Source organism: Labrus mixtus, chromosome 14 (genome assembly GCF_963584025.1).
Source record: "Labrus mixtus chromosome 14, fLabMix1.1, whole genome shotgun sequence".
In the NCBI taxonomy this organism is placed as follows: domain Eukaryota; kingdom Metazoa; phylum Chordata; class Actinopteri; order Labriformes; family Labridae; genus Labrus; species Labrus mixtus.
In genome coordinates this window covers 18010250-18029397 of record NC_083625.1, presented here as the reverse complement: position 1 = coordinate 18029397, position 19148 = coordinate 18010250, and the positions used below count along the sequence as shown (strand labels likewise).

Here is a 19148-nt window from a genome sequence, read left to right as displayed (position 1 = left end):
ACCAACCTTTTTTTCTTCACAATCAGAAACAATTCACAATTCAGCACAATCAATGACCCACAGCCAAAAAGAAACACTTACTGCCATCAGTAATCAGCTGTTTTCATCATAATGCCAAAAAAACAGCCAAATAGCTTCCAAGCAACGTTTGCTATGATTGGATCGTGGAATGAACTGCACAATTAATATCCAAGTGTTTCTCAGCCACAATTTAAAATCAATGTTAGAACAGAAAATGTAAAGACACTCAATTGACAATATTTCAACTATTCATTCTAACTTTAAATACTTTTTGGATGCATGATATTGTGTATAGGACCCTAAACCACATAGTAGGACTAGTGATAATTTGGGTTTCAAATGGGTTCAAATAAAATTCATAATTGGAACTTTGTTTTTCCGATCAAGCAAGTTCTTCAAGATGGTGACATTTACAATTGTGTGATACAATCAGCTTGTTCAGTGACTCTGACACCAAGCCAACAAAAGCCACAGGGGTGGAAAAAGGTAAATCTCCACCTGCGGTACTCTGGGATTACCTGTGCTCCAGTGCCAACACCGCTCTGGAGGAGAAACAGCTGGGCACAGCTAATAACGGCAGGCAGGTTTTGTGGGAGGCTTAAGAGTGTGCAGTAAACGGAACAGCCATGTCTTGTTAAGGAAATCCCTTTGTTTCAGTCTGTTTTAGTCATTTAGTTTCTGTTGGATCAAAGTCCACACTTTTAATGGTTAGACAGAGCTTTCTGTGAGCTTCTGAGTCGACAGCAGAGCTCTTGTAAGTTAAATGACACCACATGTCCAAATAGACGTCTAACCAAGGACGGTTCAGCGGGGCAGATTTTAAGAGAACAGACCTAAACGAGACAATAGAGGGGTTTAGAGGCTCAGAGAGCAACTGAGTGACAGACGTGACTAGAAAAACTCAGAAAAGAAATACAAAAATAGCACAAAAGAGGATGGCATAAAGTAAACTTAGTTGAAACAAAAAAAGTCCGTTTAAATTAGCCCCACCAGCAAGTGTTAGATATTGTTGGTACTTTTGACCCATCATACAATAAGTCTCATTTACACAAAATAGTGGATTAAGCCGCACTCTGAGTCCAGTGTCTGAATAAAGAAATGAGTGCTGTCAGCACTTACATCCCAAAATACACTTCACAGGCCCAGACTAGGCAGTCATCCGACGCTGTGACACTGAACTCACAGCTGCGGAGTCTTCATGTGACAAGTGGGTGATGTTATGCAAGTGTTTGCCATGCATCACCGCAACACCTTTGATATCAGTTAGCATATCTGAAGTCAAAACATTGAAGAAATCCTCTGCTCAAAGGCCAGGTTCTGACTTTTGTGGATTTGGTAGTAGATCAGATGGGCTATAGGAGAAACCAGAGACCTGATTTATAGCACTCAGCTAACTAAATTATAATAATCTATCTTTTAACTTTAATAAATGTAGCGTCGAATTGGTTCAGGTCTGATGTTTTATTTGTATTTACTGATCAGTTTGTGTTAAATGATTGGCTGTATTTCATTACATCCAATCATATTCATGCAGGTGTACAACCCAGAAATGGCACACTCATCACTGTTATTTAGATGATAAATTATACTGACTGCTATAAGTATCGGGAATTTGATTTGCTTTGTGTTGCTTTTTCTTTTTTACGTTGCTAAGGTTGTATGTTTATGTAAAGTTCCACTTCATTGCTGGCTCCTTTTCCCGCATGTCATTCCCCACTCTCTCTCTCCCGGAATTTCCGACCCTATTCTCTGTTCTATCTCGACAATAAAGGCATAAAAAAAAACAAAAATTAATCTTAAAAAAATGTAGACATTGCCAGATTAATTTTACAAATTCAACATTAAATGACAGATTAACTCATGCAAAATGTGCCTGCTTAATGTCTTATTAGAAGACTGATAATTGGTTATTTTTACAGAATACAGAATAAACAAGAGATGAGCTGTTAGAAGCTTTGAGTGTCTTTATGCTTACCTGAGTTAACTGCCTTCTAGCTTAAGCTTCATATGTATCTTATTGATATAAAAGTGATATCAATCTTCTGAATTCAGTCTTGCCAGGAAAGCAGAGACACATATTTCCCAAAAAACATGTGATTATTCCTTTATCAAAAAATTTTTTTTAAAAAAATGACTCATTGGAAAACAAACCATTTGTGTTGCTCATCCCCTGGAGACACTTCTTCCAAACATACAGACACACTCATTCATTTGCAAAGTAAAACACAGGGAACCAATAAATGCCTGGCATTCTTTCTCAGGCTGTATAAACTACAATTAAGTGGAACAGTTGAACACTGTCATTCACTCAACTATGCGGGGGAAGGAATGCGAGTGTGTTTGTGTGTCTGTGTGTGGCCAGGACAAGGTGTCTTCAACCACACTCTCTCTTACACCGTGCTGACATATCTGATCTTCTTCACATGTATTTGTATAGGTGATCGTAATCACATGGAAGTTATGAAAACATTTAATTACATTGCTGTAAATCAGGGTTTTCTTTCTCTTGCCATGCGTCTAACAACACAATGCTCAATGAGGCAATCTGCAGACAGGAGAGTCAAGGTCATGGACATGATAACACCTCCCTGCTGCAGCACAGATGTTCAGGGCCAGATACCAACTGAGAGGGAATGCAGGAGGAATAATGCTCGCAACCTCAACTTACAACCCAGAATACAGAAAACTGTGTATTACAATTCCTATAGCTAATTACATAAAGAATGTTGTTTACATTTAAATCAAAGAGAGAAAAGAAGCACATTTTGACATTTTGATTTTTTTTGGCATTTTTCCTTTTAAAAAAAAAATGATGCCCTCAAAAATATTTTTTTATAATTTGATAGTAATTATTCGTCTGTCAATCAAAACAACAGATTCATCATTTAAATTCACGTCATGAATGAAGCTCCTTCATTGAGAATTTTCTGAAAATATTCTCTTCTGTGTTGACATAAAGAAATCCAGGCTTAAATCAGTATAATTTTTTTTTCCTTTTCTTTTTTTGTACTGTGCATTGATACAATTTTCAGAAACTGCTTCAGGCTGCCAGCGGGTGAATGCTCAGCGAGAAGGTAACAAGCAATGAATGAAGTCTCCAGGGCAGACTGGAACCATGAACATTACTACTCGATGAACATCTGAGCCAACTGGGTCACCAGGACACATTTAACTGCAGAATAAATCCATGATCAGACACAAGCAGTTTATGTGGTTTGTTTTTTCTACCACCCTCCTCCCCCAAAAAACAACCATGGTGGGTCAAACATTTAGTTTCTCCCAAATATCCTTGCAACAATCTTTGATAATTCCAGTGATCATCTTGAATGTTTAAAACTTGATATTAAGGTATATTTCTGGTTAAAGCGTGTCGCAAATGTTAAGCCTAAATTATGTCAACTTTTGCCAACCTACTCTACAGGTTTTGCTTTAAATATTAGGCTTCATACTGTATATTCTTCTGACATGAGAACAGGTTAGCTGCCTTGGCTGATTAAAAGCAAGTTACAGTATTTGAGATGAGAAACACCTTCAGAGCACAAACAGCCTGTAAAGGCCAGCAGCCCGTCTGAGAGGCTTATCCTCACTCCATTAAATGTTCAGTGGAAAGTAAAGTGGCTGAACAGGCCATTGATTATCACTCAGGCAGAGCTTGAAAGTCAAACTTCCCATGAAAAGAGACACACACTGAGGTGGCAAAGAGGAAGCTTTGTTATTACCAAGAACAAAACTCGGTGCATCTGCCTTATTTGGTCATCTATTAGAACAAAAACGCAGTGAAGTCTTCAGTATTCATTCAGTAGAATACATACTGCATGTTTAACCATTGTGTGTCCTCCACCTCATCCCCTATACGGTATTTAAGTAATAAAACATTTAATCTGCACAAAATGAAGTAATACATGTTTATTACATTAGCCTCATGCTGAGGCATTTCATGTTACAAGTGCATGTCTGCACGATACATTTATTTTCTTAATTGTGCCCCTGGTAATAGCAAACCAGATGTGGATCGACTGTCATAATGTGAAGGGAGGGAGTCGGACTTTGCCCTGCAGCACCAAACTCATCCTAAAAACTTAGAATCCTCTCACATGATTGAGTCACACATCATGCATTTGTGTATGCAGACAGAGACTTGTTAATGTACTGTATTGGTCAATCACAGATGTTAATAAATGAGGCAAACTTGAAAACCTCTGAAACAGTCCTCTGACTGACCTGTCTCTGTAATGACAAAGCAGAGAGAGTGGACAAAGCCCTGATGATCTCCAACTGGGCAAAAATCCGTTATAGCATTGGCCTATGTTCTATGAGGACAGAAATTAGATGGGGAAATTCAGCTACAGGAAATTATATATCCATATGTGTTTATCCAATCACATTGTGCTGCCTTTGTTTAAAACACAATATGTAGTAAAAGAAGAAGGGCCCAGTAGATTACATTAATATCCCTACAGTATGTAATCAGACCCTTCATGGTTATAAAAGTTAAAAACAACTTGCAAGATATAGCCCAACACTTTTGAATATATGCTCCCCATTGTGCCAGTAGTATAAAAAAAACTTTTATTGATACCACTCACTGTTAAGTTTGAGCTGGGTGACGGATAGCTTAGCTTAACATGTCATGAATCATCTGTCAAAAGACCGAAAAATAGTTTGTCTCACAATGTCAAACTTCTCCTTCAAAATATTGTTTATGGATCAGTTTTCTTCAAAGAACCGGGTTCCTCTGTCTCAATGATATTTTGCTTTCTGAGCTGTCATTTTTATGTGCTTTTTTGGTAACCTCTCTGCAAAGAGACTATACACAGTATGTTAAATATTTGTATCATATCCATTAAAAAAGCCTTTCCATCCACATCAAGTCCACGTCCTATAACAATAGCCAATGGGTTCAGAAACTTTCCATCCACAAACTCTCCTAATTTTTAAAACAAAGAAAGAAATACATTTTTTATGAATTCAATGACTTCTAGAGGCAGACTTTCAAAAACATTAACTGGTGTCTGAGTTATTTTCAGAAGTCACTCTTAGAAACCAAGTGCATATCCCGCTGCTGTTGGTGCCATATTATTACTCTGGGTAAAAACGGGTCCTTAATTAAAAACAAGATCTTGTAGTAACTGCAATGATATATGTACACATCAAAGAACTTTCTAATGCAATCTGCAGACTGAGTTGCAGCCAGTAGTGTAGCTCTTGACATCAACCATTCCAGAGATTAATGTATTAAATTGATGATTGGAATATGAATTACTTACAAAGCCAACAGCTCCATTTCTAAGTGAAGTATATAAGTGGAAACCACATACTTATACAGTATGGGGTTTTTTCTTTTTTTCAGACTCTAGTCCATCAACAGTGTTTGCCCGGAGCTGCAATACTACAAGTGGCAATAAAGCACTGCAGTGAGAAGTCAAGAGTTCAACATGGATGAGAACCATGCTTCTGGAACTCAATAATTTACTGACCCTTTTTTCACAGAAAACCTGCTTGTGTCAATCACGTCCACTGGGCAAATATGGTTTTAACTGTGTTCCTGACAAATTGCTTTTCACTTCACTTTTGCGACGAAGGATTGAAGTGTTTATGAACAGACTAGAACCCATTTTTTTCCATGAAGAGTTAAAAGCTTATCCTCCATTAAGCTTTTCCCACTGATTCATAAAAGGTGATTAAAACTGCTCATCTGCTTGTGATTTGCGAATTTATCTGTATGAACAGCTTTTTATTCGGCACTATTTGTGGTGCTGCTGTTGATCACACATGTTGGCACTGGGCTCTAGGGTTGGTTGTTGACGTGCATACACGGTTAAAGCCCAGATTTCCAGCTTTGTTCACTCTGTTGGGTGGATTTAGGATTTCAGCCCTAAAGTCTCTCTTTGCTTACATGATAATTGTGACCTAATAAAAACTTAAAGTGGTGTTTTTTTCTCTTGTGTGCTCTAATAAAATGCTTTGAGAGTGCAAACTGAGCCTTCTGTACAATCTGAACATATCTTGGCAAAGTTGGGATGATCTTCTGGTTGAACAGAGGTTCCACTCGACTGTTTAATGTAATTGCAATGATTTGTAAAACAAGGCTGAAGGCAACAGTCTGCAATAAACCTCCTTGCCAACTCTGTTTGGAATAAAACTGCTTTAAAAAGCTGGCCCAAGTCCACACTTGATACCTATCTAGAATGCTAAAATAAAGCGGCTGTTTGAAATGAGTAAAAAAGTGTAGGTACTTTGGCTGATTGCAGGTAAAGTGTGAGTGTGTTCCCTTTGGATCTAATTGCAGTGGAAAATCACACGCAATGGGAATCAAATGTCTGAGAGATGAATGTCTGAAGTTTCCTTTGATCTCTGTGTTCATACATTCAGATTCCCAACATGAGTTAGTTCATGTACTTCATAACATAGTCCCTGAAGACTGCAGATGTCACATTGCTCCTACCTACATCTTGGCGCAGTCCTTTTCAATCTTTCTCCCTCAACAACCTGAGGCCATTTTTTTCCAAAAAGGTTATTGGCTATCATGCCACTCTGCAACCCCTAGTTAAATGGCCTACCAAAAGAAGGCCTCGGGCTGCATTGTAACCAGGCGAGCCATGGCTGTAATGAAATGTAAGAAGCATAGCCTGGATCCAAAATTATTCTTTTTTTTCTTTTTTTTGAGCATGAAGTTTGAGTCCAATTTACACAAACTGAGAGTTAAATTAGCAGATGGAAGAACTGAAAACGTAATCTTTGAGGAGGGGGCAGATTTGATAAAAACTAGTAAGTGGACATCTAAAAGTAGCAAGGGTATGTAATAAATGCCCAGTGACACTGTGGGTGAAATACAATCGAAGTACCTTTTAATATTGCAACAACAGGTCAGCACGGCTGTGACTCTGCCATAGGCATGAGGCCATGTGCTGATATTCAGTACAACAGCACAACCTGAAGTAGAACATTGCTTTTATACAGCAGTTAAACAAGCTGCATAAAAACAAAAAATAAGCAACATAAGATAGAACTAGGGCTGGGAAATTAATCAAGGTTCCATTTCAATTACGATTTTGGCTTCCCACGTTCAAGAAAACAAGATAATAAAGATTAAACCATTACTGTGCCGCATGACGTGTTGGGCTTATTTTGTCAATATATGTTTTGTCATGTGTGGTTCATGTTTCAAAGTGTTTGTTTCGATATTTTGGCCACACGAGTACACAACTACTACCTACAAACAGTACATTTACTTATTGTTATATATTGTTATCACATATATACACACTACTACTTATGGACTTGACTGGAAGCAGACCATTGATAGGTAACACAAACCAGTTTCTGTTCACTTACTTGTGGTGAAAGTATTAAAACATGATGGTAAGCTGTCTTAATTATGTAATGTCAACTTACAGTATTTAGCAAACCAAAGGCAAAGACATATGGTTGAAGTAGCAGTGCTGTTGTACTTATGTACTATATCAGTGTTGTCCAATCAAATCATTAGTTAGGAATGAACTGTTAAAATAAAATACATTTATTACAACAGAACATACAGTAGACTTTATAATCATAATTACATAGGCGACTGTGTGATTTACTCTTACAGCATATAGACTTTTGCTAATCCCTTTATCAAATACAGTACATTCAATAATATCTCTTCTACAGAATTTAAATGTGTCTTTTTGCTGAATGGGTGAAATGTGCCTTACAAAGTAGTAATAATAAACCAGACAGACAAAAAAAACTAAAGGTATTTGCTCCTGAATCTTCATTCAAAGCAAGTTCGACACCATGCATTCCCCGCATAACACAAATGTCTCCCAACGGCTCTCCTGCTAGCTAATGAGCCTGCACATCAAATACTCGAGATGCTTTGAGAGAATGAGTTCCAGCGTTAGCCTCAGCCTAATGAAGGTAACACTAGGTCCTCTCCCTGTAATAACAAGGTCAGTCCTGTGGGCTGAAACTGGCCTGCTGATCCACCTGTTCTCTTCATCGCCACTGAGGAATTACTGGGATCTGATCCGCCAAGGGAAGGCTGGGTTTACATGTGTTTTGATCAAGGCCGTCAGAATAAATTGAAATGGTAGAGTTTGATATTAATTATAGAAAATCATAAAATCAAAGCAAGTTGAATTCTTAAAAACCTGCTTCTTGAATCTTTATTTCAAAAGCTGGTTGAACTGAATGCATGACCACCTTCTAGAGTTGATTCTATCTTAAACCTAGTCACTTGGAGGATATTGATTGTATTGATTGTTAGCTGCCTGGCTGGAGAGGAGATGACTCACACACAGAGGTAACCTTGAGAAGCATTTCAGGGGTCGTGCTATTACCATGACCTTTGAAGCTCTTCTTTCAAAATATTAACTCGTCCAATTTACTTGCAATCCCCGGTCCTGGAGGGATTACTGTGCAGCATCACACTGACGTCAACCACTGCAGGACTTCAATAATTTCCAGCAAAGATGGACAAGTTGTAGGGTACCTTAAAAGGGATAAACATCTAGTGTTAATTTGTCTACAAAAGAAGTCTTTCATGATAGACGGAGAAGAAAGTAATGCATAAAAACACACCCTTGGTGTCAAACGTCTGCACTTCCCTTTAAAAACTCCAAAACTATACAGAGCAGATTTGTTTGCAGAAGTAATTATGCAAAGTGCTGTAGCTGGACACTGACCTCAGAACAGGAAACTAAGGCCAAAGGAGTTCAAACGGCCCGGAAAAAAACCACAAACCTCGAGGGAATTTCTGGGTTTAGATGCTAGGCTGTCCAGATGAGCATGGTTTACTATTTAGGGTACTACTTTTTTGGAAGGACTATAAAACATCTTATCCAGAGGACAAAGAATAAATGAATCACCTTAGGGTCACAAATGAACAAATAAAGCCATGTTAGGTGTTGGTCTGCAGCCTTTAATAAGATACTAGAGTAGTAAGGTGTATGACACAATAGACACAGACACTCTGAATTAGCCTTAATAACGTCATACTCAAATAACACAACATTTGCTGTTTTCTTTTTTTCTGGTTGATTTAATGCATTACTGAGGTTGCAGTGACCATGAAAAGTCAAGTCTAATATTTTAACTAACTGATCAGCCCCATGCCGTCACACTCCCATAATGCTTGAGTTGTGATAATGAAGACACTTTTGTGCCTTAATAGTATAATGTGAGCATGTGTGTAGTGTGTGTGTGTGTGTTGGTGTGTGTGTGTGTGTGTTCCCTTTTCACAGTACAGAGAAAAAGATATAAGAAAGTAGTCGAGGTCTGAGAGATTCCTTCAGGCAAGGAACCTGCTACCATTGTTGGTCAGACACAAATCGATTCTTTTCAAAATGTGTGTAAAAGTGTGTGCGTGCCATGTGTGAAGGTGTGATGACCTGTGACCTCCCGGCCCACAGGCACTTCTTAAAGCTCTCAGTTGCTTCCCTGAACCTCAGGGTTGGCAACCACCGCTCGGCCTCACAGCACCACAGGAAGAAAAAACCAGCGAGTAAACAAGGAGCAATCATGAATCACAGCTTTCAGCACACAATCGGAAAACACACATTAGAGAAAAAAACAAAGCTTACGCTAACACCATTACATATGCATTTATGCACATTCAGGCAGAGACAAACAATTGCAGCATCGTCTGCAGGGGATTGAGATACAAGAGGGATACATGCTCACTTACTCTGCTGGAGCAGTTCCTGGTTCTTATGAGCATATTTCAGGTAATAATGACCTCAAAGACACCTGAGAGAAACGATGTTCATTTAGCCTGACCTCATTTTTACAGCAGCTGATCTGTGGAATGCTCTGTAAGACAATGGACTCCACAATAGGCTTCTGGCTGTGTAACCTTACTGTCTTACCTGTATGTACAAAATTGTTCGATATCTATAAGAAGTTTGTTATAATCCAAATTAAACATAAAAGTTTCAGTATCCTAAATATTCTGATTATTCTGCTATTTACATCCAATATTAGCATCCTCTGCAGGCCGAGTGCAAACACATGTTACTACTTATTGACCCCTGCATGAGATTGCGTGTCATCTGCAGTTGTCAATTTGGCAGAAGCAGTTTAGCTTTGAACAAAACATGTGTTTTGAATGTCAGCATAGGACAATTAGCTCCATAGCAGTATAGCACTATAGCTAGTAGACCATTTTGCATGGCATCCCAACTAGTTTTGCACATGTGCTAATAGCTTACTGTCATACTGATAGCAAAGCATTTTGTGACTCAATGACCAAGATGTGTCCTCCTCTGATTCTATCTTAGACAAGTAAACAGAACGGTCAGGACTGCAAGATGCAGATTTTTTCATGTAACATTGCTTAGCAGATGAGCTTGGCAGATGTCATCTACATGTGATCTGCCACGCCCACCCAGGCTTGACAAATGGTCCAGACTGCAAAATGAGTAGGTTTTCTGATAGTTGTGAAAGTTATCTTAATTCGTATTTGATTTATTCTTAATTAGACTCTCAGCTTTGGTATCATATGTGCATTTTTACTGCTTCTATAGCCAAATTTGTTGGGGCTCTGAGGCGAAGGTATACGTTATTTTACTGACTATGTTGACTTAAGATCTACTTATTGACACATACAGCTAGGTTCAATAGATGAAGGTGCATTCTGTTAAAAACTGAGTACTTTCAGCAGACCCTCAGCTATGAAACAGTGAGGAGCCACACCTTGAAAGCAATTTTTATTCCATGTCAAACTTTTTGGTTTGCAGCAAATAAACAGCATTGTTCCAGATGGTTTCATACCAACTATTCTCAAGTGAAGCTTATTAGCTGCATTATTCCAAAAGAAGAACAAAGGGAATGTGACATTTCCCCCCCCACCAACAAACAAAGGAATCCTCTTCTTTGCCATAGCCTACACAAAGATGTCCTCAGCCTCACCATCCACAGCGAGGAAGTCCTCATTAGCAGTGGGACTCAGCTCATCACTGTCACCAACACAAAGACGACAGGGAATCTTGTTAGCTCAGGGGAAGCCACAGCAGGCCGGCCTCCTCCCAATCAAGCCATCATTACTTAAAGTCCAGCGTTCTGTAACAAGTGCCGCGCGCTATTTTGGGTCACAACAGTCAACCTCTCGCAGCCCGTGAGTGTCAGTCGCCACAGCAGCATGAGTAAGAACATGTGCCCTCTGATCTTTGCACGACTAACTCCAGCTAGGCCGGCCAGATGTCTCAGTCAAACTGGTCCCTGTGGGGTTTGCTGCACACACCAGTGATGGAATTAGGCTGCAGGCCTCTGAGTCCCTATTGTACTTTCTGCTGCACAGATAACGCACGGAGGAGAGGGTCTATAAATGTAAAATAAGACTCTGAGGACATGGTCACTTATTGCTAAAGTAATTAGACTTTATTAGCCTAGCTAGTACTGTTATTATGAAGATATTAAAGCTATCAGTCCAAGTGAAACCATGTGGGAAACTGTGCTTCAAAATCCTGTAATCTGTGTGTAAGAACTATGCACTTGTGAGGCACTCCGTTCTTTTATTTCTCATTTTACCCTTTTTTTTAGACAGTGTTTACAGGCCGTCAAACAAAGCTGGTAAAAGGGCGAAGCAAGGCACAGCAACACTCTGGGGATGCATAATTTAGATCAGTGGGATGAAAGGGACAAAGCCATCTCGACACGAGCATATGCTTTTAATGGCCATCATTTAGATTATTATGTATCATCCAATTACCGCTGGCAGGTTTATTATGCAGATATTAAACTCTCAGCAAAGAGAGAGTCGCAGGTTTCTCTTAGTTGTGAGTACCATGATGACACTTCAAAGGTTTAAGAGCCTGATGTTTCGATGATGGACATTTTCATTCTACAGCCAAGATACCATAGAAGGGAATGGGTTGGTATACATTAAACAAAAGAAGGCTGGGGGGAAAAAAACAGGGAATTATTTTAATTGCAATTTGTAAAACGTGGCTCGTTTTCAAGGACAGTCTGGCAGCATTCCCAGCTATAATGTCTAAAACACTGTAACCTATGGTGGAATAAAGGGATGACGTAAACACACATACACCCACAGGTTCAAACAGGGCTGTTGCCATGTATATTTTACTGTACATGTCTTTTGGCTCTCGTATATTGGTTAAAAAAAAACTGCAGTGCTGGGCCAATTAGTGACAGATTGTCAGAATCTACCACAAGCCAAGAAAGAAGAATAAAAAAGGGCTCCCATTGTTCAGTGGCTGAGATCATTAAATAAATACCCTTAGTGTCTGGGATTCCAGTGTGGGGTTCCCTTCATGCAATGGCTTCTCGAGTGAACAAAGCAAATAGTTAGGAGCAATTAAAAGCTCTTATTGAGCCTTTAAGCCTGCGTTGGCTATTTGCAACCAGCGATCTAAAATAGTAATAAAGAGGTGACTCCCCGCAAATGTCAGCCCAAATGAGCAAGTTCACGTCGTGTCAAAGTATTACAGACTCCTTTCTTAAAAACCACACAACAGCAAAACATCTCTGACTTTATAACAACTCTCCTCCAGTATTCCTGAAACTCACTGGATTGTGTCGTAACACAGTTTGTCAGTTTGAAAATCAAAAGAAAACGAACTGGAAAATTGGTGTCATACACATTTTTTTGTGCTCTTGATGTTGGGTAGACGAGGCTTAGCATGTTTCCTTTTTGAGTCACCACTGAAATTTAAGAAAAGGGAGCTGGTAAAAGGCTGTATTATACCCAGCATGCTCACACTGTACAGCCTCTGCGACAGGGAAGCTGGAAAGAACATTTGGTGTGTTATGTTTAGTTTGGAATGTGTTACATAAATGAAACTTCCAATAATATGTTAATTACAACTCATGTTGTCACGCCCTAGAATAACAATAAAACCCACATGTATGCTGAAGAGGGGCAGATTCATTTCTTGCTCTAATAGGACCAAAAACATCTGCCTCAGTACAGTGAAAGAAAGGAAGTCCAGCACTAAATAAAGCCATCACTCAGTGTCAGACACTTTTAAAATACAGCACGAGAGCTAAAAACATGCTCTTTATTCAAGCTGTGGTCACTGCTAATGTTACTGACAGCTGTCTTTGTCTTACAGAGTGAGCAAGACTGGCGCCAGAGGGGATCTGAGAGACTCCTAAATTTTGAAAACATTGTCAAATTCTTAAGTGCTTTGGCCTGTAGTTCCAAGAACAGATGTGTCCAAAAACTGGTGAATTTCAGAATAAATATAACAGTTGTACATGCTGGTAGGGTTTCCTGCTTCAGGCTTAAGCTTAACTCTAGCCACAAAGCCATCTAGAAGCCTGAAAATGTCAAAAACAATAAATAGATACTATGGAAGGGTCAAGTCATTATTCTGTATCTGGTGCCTTTGTTATCCCTGGTGTTAGGCCTAATGTATTTTGGTGGGCTATAAACTCCTCCTCTTTAGAACCTCAGACCTTAAAAAAAGTCCTCCAGGCTGTTTGTGCCAATCAATAGGTGTTTAGGTTAACAATTCTGCAATCTAACATCTTGTCTGGAGTTGCATGCTAAAACTCTAAACAACAGTTTTTCTGTGCTATCATATTTTGAATTGGTTATGAAATGGACTGCTATTAATACTGATGACTCTTTATGACCAACAAAAGCAAATGAGACCACCAGGAACAAGATATCAAATTCTATATAGTCATTTTTTTATATGTGTAATCACTGCTATAGGGTAGGTGTCAGATGAGTAGATTAAGGAACGCTGACATAACAGACTCTTTTTTCATACATTTTCCACTGGAAAGATTCACAGTAAGTGATACATTTGACTTTTAAAGGAAAGCGAGATCATATATGTTGTCAGAAATCACAACTATATGAATAGGATCAGCAGAGAGATAGAAGCAGCTTTCCAGTAAGCTGGTGTCTAAGTATGCTTTTAGCCCTCCCAACAAAACCTGATCTTTACTGATGTGCAACCCCACTTTTACAGGTATTATCATTCTTACTTCAATGTTGTTTGTGTCTGTGATTATTGCCCTAGACTTAACCGTGACCTGCCATCAGAAGCAGGGCTCCCATGGCTTGCACACAGAATGTAAAGTCTGATCCAAAGTGTTGTTCTGTGTCCCAGTGCTCACCTAGTAAGCATGCTGCTTGACAATAAAAGTTATCGCAACATCACAGAAAAAAAAAGCAATTAACAAAAATGTTATAATGTAAGACTATATGCATGGAGCCATGTTCGCCATCCATTAAAAACCAAACAAGATTACTGCTGCAAAATTGTACAACCAAAGCCTCAGTGTCCCCTCATTAATCTGCAACTCATGTAATGTATGCACCACTGAGGTCTGAGTGTGATAACCTCTCCTGTCCTACTCTGACTCCTCAAATGCTTTTAAGCTAATATAGATATGATCATAAGCATACAACAACATACTCTCTCATAAACCTGACTATCTCTCCTTTATCCCTTTGAATACTTAGTGTAGCTATTAATTTACTCCCGCGTGATAAGAGCTGCTTGTAAAACCTTTTTTTTTTTTTCATTACACTGGAGCATGGAGCATATAGATAGATGTGTCCCAGCTCTCAGCATGAGTCAGGGGCCACATACAGACACTGCTGGCTACAGGGAGAAAGGGTGACCGAAAGACTCGCAGGGTACCTGGACGGACAAAACTTATCAAATTCATCACCCCCCTTCTCTCACTACTCTTTGTTTCACCATAAATCAGTTCATGCAGTAACATAAGAGTGCACATGTTGAAAGTTCCAATGCCGATAAATATCAGGAAATCTGCAGCCATAAGTAACTCATACCTGTACAAATGTGCAGAAATGCCAGTAGACAGTAAATCCCCGTCAAACAGGCAGGCATCATTCAAGAGCAGCTGGACGCGCTGTAAATCCAGTGAGAATGCGCTTTTCTATGTTGTCTATTTCATCTAAATCACAACTTCTGCTGCAGAGCCGGGGAATGGAAGAGAGTTCCTGAACTCCGCACTAACACTGGTGATAACGTTCAGCAGTGCTCCAAAGAAAGTGAATTCCTATAAGAATCAAAGTTCAGATCAGTCGCAGACATCGTTGCGGGTAAACTCGAGAAGTAATCCACTCCACAGCACTTGGATTCTCTCCACTCCGCTCTGACTCCTCACTTCCAAACGCTGATAACTTCGCGGAATTCATCGGTGATCAGATCCGCTTTTGGTTCCACTTCAGGATAAGCTTTCTACAGCCGAATAGCGAGCAGGAATCCACAGGGCTAAAGAGTCTAGCTGCCTTCACTTTAATGGTTTGAACGCGTAGTTTTAGCCCGGTTTGGTGGGACTGGCGCTGGTTGGATGAGGCGCCGCGCGTCTCTGCGCACACTGATGGTTTGGTTTTCCTCTCCAGTCAGAGGCTTTTCTGTTGTGCAGAGGAGATTCCTGCGAGTCAGGCACCATTTAACCGCATAAGGATCCATTCACAGCGCGAGGCTCCACTAGGCTTTGCACTTTCAAGCCCCTTGAGAAAAAGATCCAGGCATGAAATGCTGGTAAAACATCCAAACTACTGCAAAACTATGGAATTGCAATATCCAATTGTTGCTAATCAAGTCCTATAATCAAGGCAGTATGAAGCTTTCTGAAATGCATTAGACTTAATCCTGCAGCACACTTTGAACCCAGTTGGCTGCACCAATTAAACGATTTGTTTTAAGTGTCCATCACCTTTAAATATATTCAAAAATATTATTTTATGAGCTGCTAAGAATTCCCCAGCCAGACATTAATATTCCAAAGTGTGCCTACAGTTAAAAGTGAACATGATTTGACCTTGATGAATGATTTATTTTATTTTCATCCTCCCTTTTCAAGAGGGACGTGCACTGTTACTGTCTCATTAAAAACCTAAAGGGAAGAGCCCAGGTTATTCACAGGCTAAAGAAGGAAGAATCACTATAGTATGTTCAGAATGGGGCGGTTTACTTTACTTACTGCACTCATCCACACCCAGCAGCAGCAGCCGCAGCAGCTCAGTGCTCCATCTTTCGATGACAAAAATCAATGTAGTTTTCACCCTCTGACCTCTCAACATACCACTGGGAAATTAAACAACATTTTAAGTGCATTAGAAACATAATGCCGCACATATTACACGCTGAAGTAATAACCACACGGCCCGATTGAATCGCAGTTAAATACAATACATTCCGAGTAAAGAAGATTCATTTAACAGTTACAGTAAGTGTTTGAACCTCAGGAATGTCTTGTGTTGTCTACGTATGTAGGCGCGCCCTCTGCTGGCTGCCGGGCTGCAGCACAGTCTGGTGTGATGGCATTTGTCATTTAAAAAGAAAAAGCTCATTGCAGTCACTGGGGTTCTCTTCAGCAAATTTTGAAGACGATTAAGATCATAAATGGAGTTTAGGGTTTGAAATTGTTGCTTCATTACACACCAGGGTCTCCAAAGCTCAATTGGACGGAGTGAGAAAGATGCATGAAGCCACACAAATTATGTTAAGTAAAGAGCGTGCCTTGTTTCTATAACAAAAGGCACGCAATCGAAATTCCATAACACTTTGAAACAGAATAAGTTACGGAGAAGAGACGATAATTATATATTTAGGCAAAACTCAATCTATCTGTGTCCTCTTCATAAATCTTACTGAGACTGAAGTATAGTCCCAGGCCAGCCCTCCCTGACCTCTCACCTCAAATCCTTTAATTGCAGCCTGCGCACTACTGGCGGCTCTGCTGAGCAGAAATACAGCGATCGGGTAAATATGATAAATTACTTTCCAACCAAGAGTGCATTTATGCCTTTGAACAACAAGCTAACTTTTTTTTAACAATACCTTCAAATCTCCCCTTTGGCTTTACACATATTTTAAATATGTTTGCATAAACACAATGAAAGACTGAAGTATCACTGTGCTATATTCTATGCCATTTCCCTAAAACTTGACCTTAATTATTTTTAGAAATAGCTATTGTATTTCTCTTCCTCTAAAGACAATCAGGGGGTCTTTGTTTCTGCTGATATTTTCTATTTCCTCTGAGAAAATATAATCCATTCTATATATAACTCTGGCATCTCACTTGGCTGTGACTGAATGACAGAAACACTGTAGACTGCAATATGGCCCTGCTCATATAATGCACAATTAGTCCATAACATTGAGAGAAATATACTGGCAGGCATCACAGTAGTATTAAAGCAGAAATAACAAGAGCACAGAGGCTGAGCAGCGTTGCTCTTGCATTGTGTGCATTAGGCCTCAACACAACAACAGGTGCGGTGCACACATCTTAGCGCAGGGTTTGCAAATTCTTTCATGCATTTCACAATTGGGCACAATCCAAACTGTCGCCAACACCAGTATTTCCAAGAACAGATGGTGGAGAATGGACACAAAGACATGCACGTCTGCATGGCAACACAGCACACACACAAAAAATGGCAAGGAATACAAGGAAGCAGAGCCAAGCACAAAGACCTATTTTTATTTATTTATTTCAGCCCAGTTGATTCTGAGCCAGAGGAGAAAATATGTCCAAAAAAGCACAAAGCCAAACCAAAAAAATATTTATGATGAAATAAATAATTTGGACTCTGAACAGAGAAACAAACTTGGCCTGAGCCAGTTCGCAATTTGGGGATGTTTTGTCCACAAAAATACACACCGGTTTGTTTTCTCCTCTGTACCTGCTATCAAGTGTAAAATGCAATACAGATTTTTACGACTCTGGTAAATGGACTGTGAATGTAACATATCATTTCCATCAGCTGTGCCTTTCACTACAATATTTTTCTCCTTTCTGGCCTTTTATTTTCCATGCAGATTCCACCTCCTCCTCCCTGCTGCCCATTATCCGTGACAGCTCTTTGGCTCTTTCATTTCCCTCCGCTCGTTCATATCTTTGCCTATTTGTCAGCACCTACTCTGCACATCACCGCAGCTGCTCAGGGTCATACAGTGTTCAAGGAGAAGGAGCGGTAGCCTTCACATTCACCGTCCTCAACAAGCTGATGCAATAGCTCTGCCTCTGCTCCTCTGTATTTCCTTCAAATTGGCAAATTGGCGTCTTATCAGTCGTTTAGACTTGAACATCCTTTCAACTTCGCAAAATCTCGCTGTCATCTTTTTTTTTTTTTTTTTTTTTTTACCTGCTGGGCTACAAAAACGTAAGCATGAAAAAATAGGCCTCTTATCTTGAGAGAGGAAACATGCAGCTAAAGAATCCCTCTTCCCACCATTAGTTCTAAATAGAATACATCAGATGGAGGCCAGTAAAAGCTACAATTTGGATCCCACGAAAGAAAAAGAAAAACATTAGAAGAGTGCACATTAAAGATAAGAAGCCAAAACATAATTATTTTTTGCATCTTATCCTCCACTTTGTTTTGACTTTGAATTCTCTCAAGGTGTCACAAAGAGCATAAGTTGTATTTCTCATTTTCAGAATCACAGAGGATACAGCAGAATAAGTAAACTCTCGATTTTATTTGTGTTTTACATCCATACCAGAGCCTTCGACATACAATGTCAAAGCAAAAGGAAGAGGGGGGGTAGAACTATGTTGGCTTTGGACACAGTGCTCCAGCTGCTAAACTGGCATTAAGTGGTATTAGAGTCAGCAAAGGGAAACGCAGTCCTCTGCCTGCAAATTGGGTTCAACACTGTGCCTTTGAAAGGACAAATACAGAATGAACATAACTTAAAGAACCACTTCCCTGACGCCTCGCTATGTCATGGATTATTGCAGACATTTCTGTGAAACCATTACACAAGATCAAACCGAGGCAGACTTAATCAATATAATGATTTTTTTTTTTTTTTTTTTACATATGACACAATTAGAAATCAATATGAAGAGAAAATATAATGTATGCTGGTGTAGCATGCAAGTATAGTTTCTCATTTGTTCAAGGTGCAAGAGTGCACGTTTGATTCACAACTCTTTCTGGATTCATGTAAAGTTTTGTAGTAACAACAGACTACTGTCCAATCTTCATAAACTCATCTAACTTCTTTATTGTTTACTTCAAGTGGAAATTGAAATATTCATCAAATCCCACTTGGCCCTTTGATCGTACCTTTATATCCCAGGCTGTTGTCTTGTTCAGTTGCTTGGTCAGATGCAGGTGTTTGGGCGATGATCTCAAGGTTCCCTCTGTGCTTCTCTGTGTCTGTGTTCATGAG

The 19148-nt window shown here is 39.5% G+C and overlaps 1 protein-coding gene across 2 annotated transcripts in view; it reads right to left on the bottom strand.

Annotated features, from left to right (window-relative positions):
* The window catches only part of LOC132988295 (roundabout homolog 1-like), an 85729-nt gene extending 70360 nt beyond the window's left edge, over window positions 1-15369 (bottom strand). The window contains exon 1 of one of the 2 annotated variants that reach the window (XM_061055616.1): window positions 14780-15369. In XM_061055616.1, the coding sequence (XP_060911599.1) occupies window positions 14780-14840 (61 nt within the window). In that variant the 5' untranslated portion in view covers window positions 14841-15369. The remainder of the gene's footprint in view (window positions 1-14779) is intronic. The other variant, XM_061055617.1, reaches the window with a different exon arrangement.
* Window positions 15370-19148: the final 3779 nt, after the last annotated feature.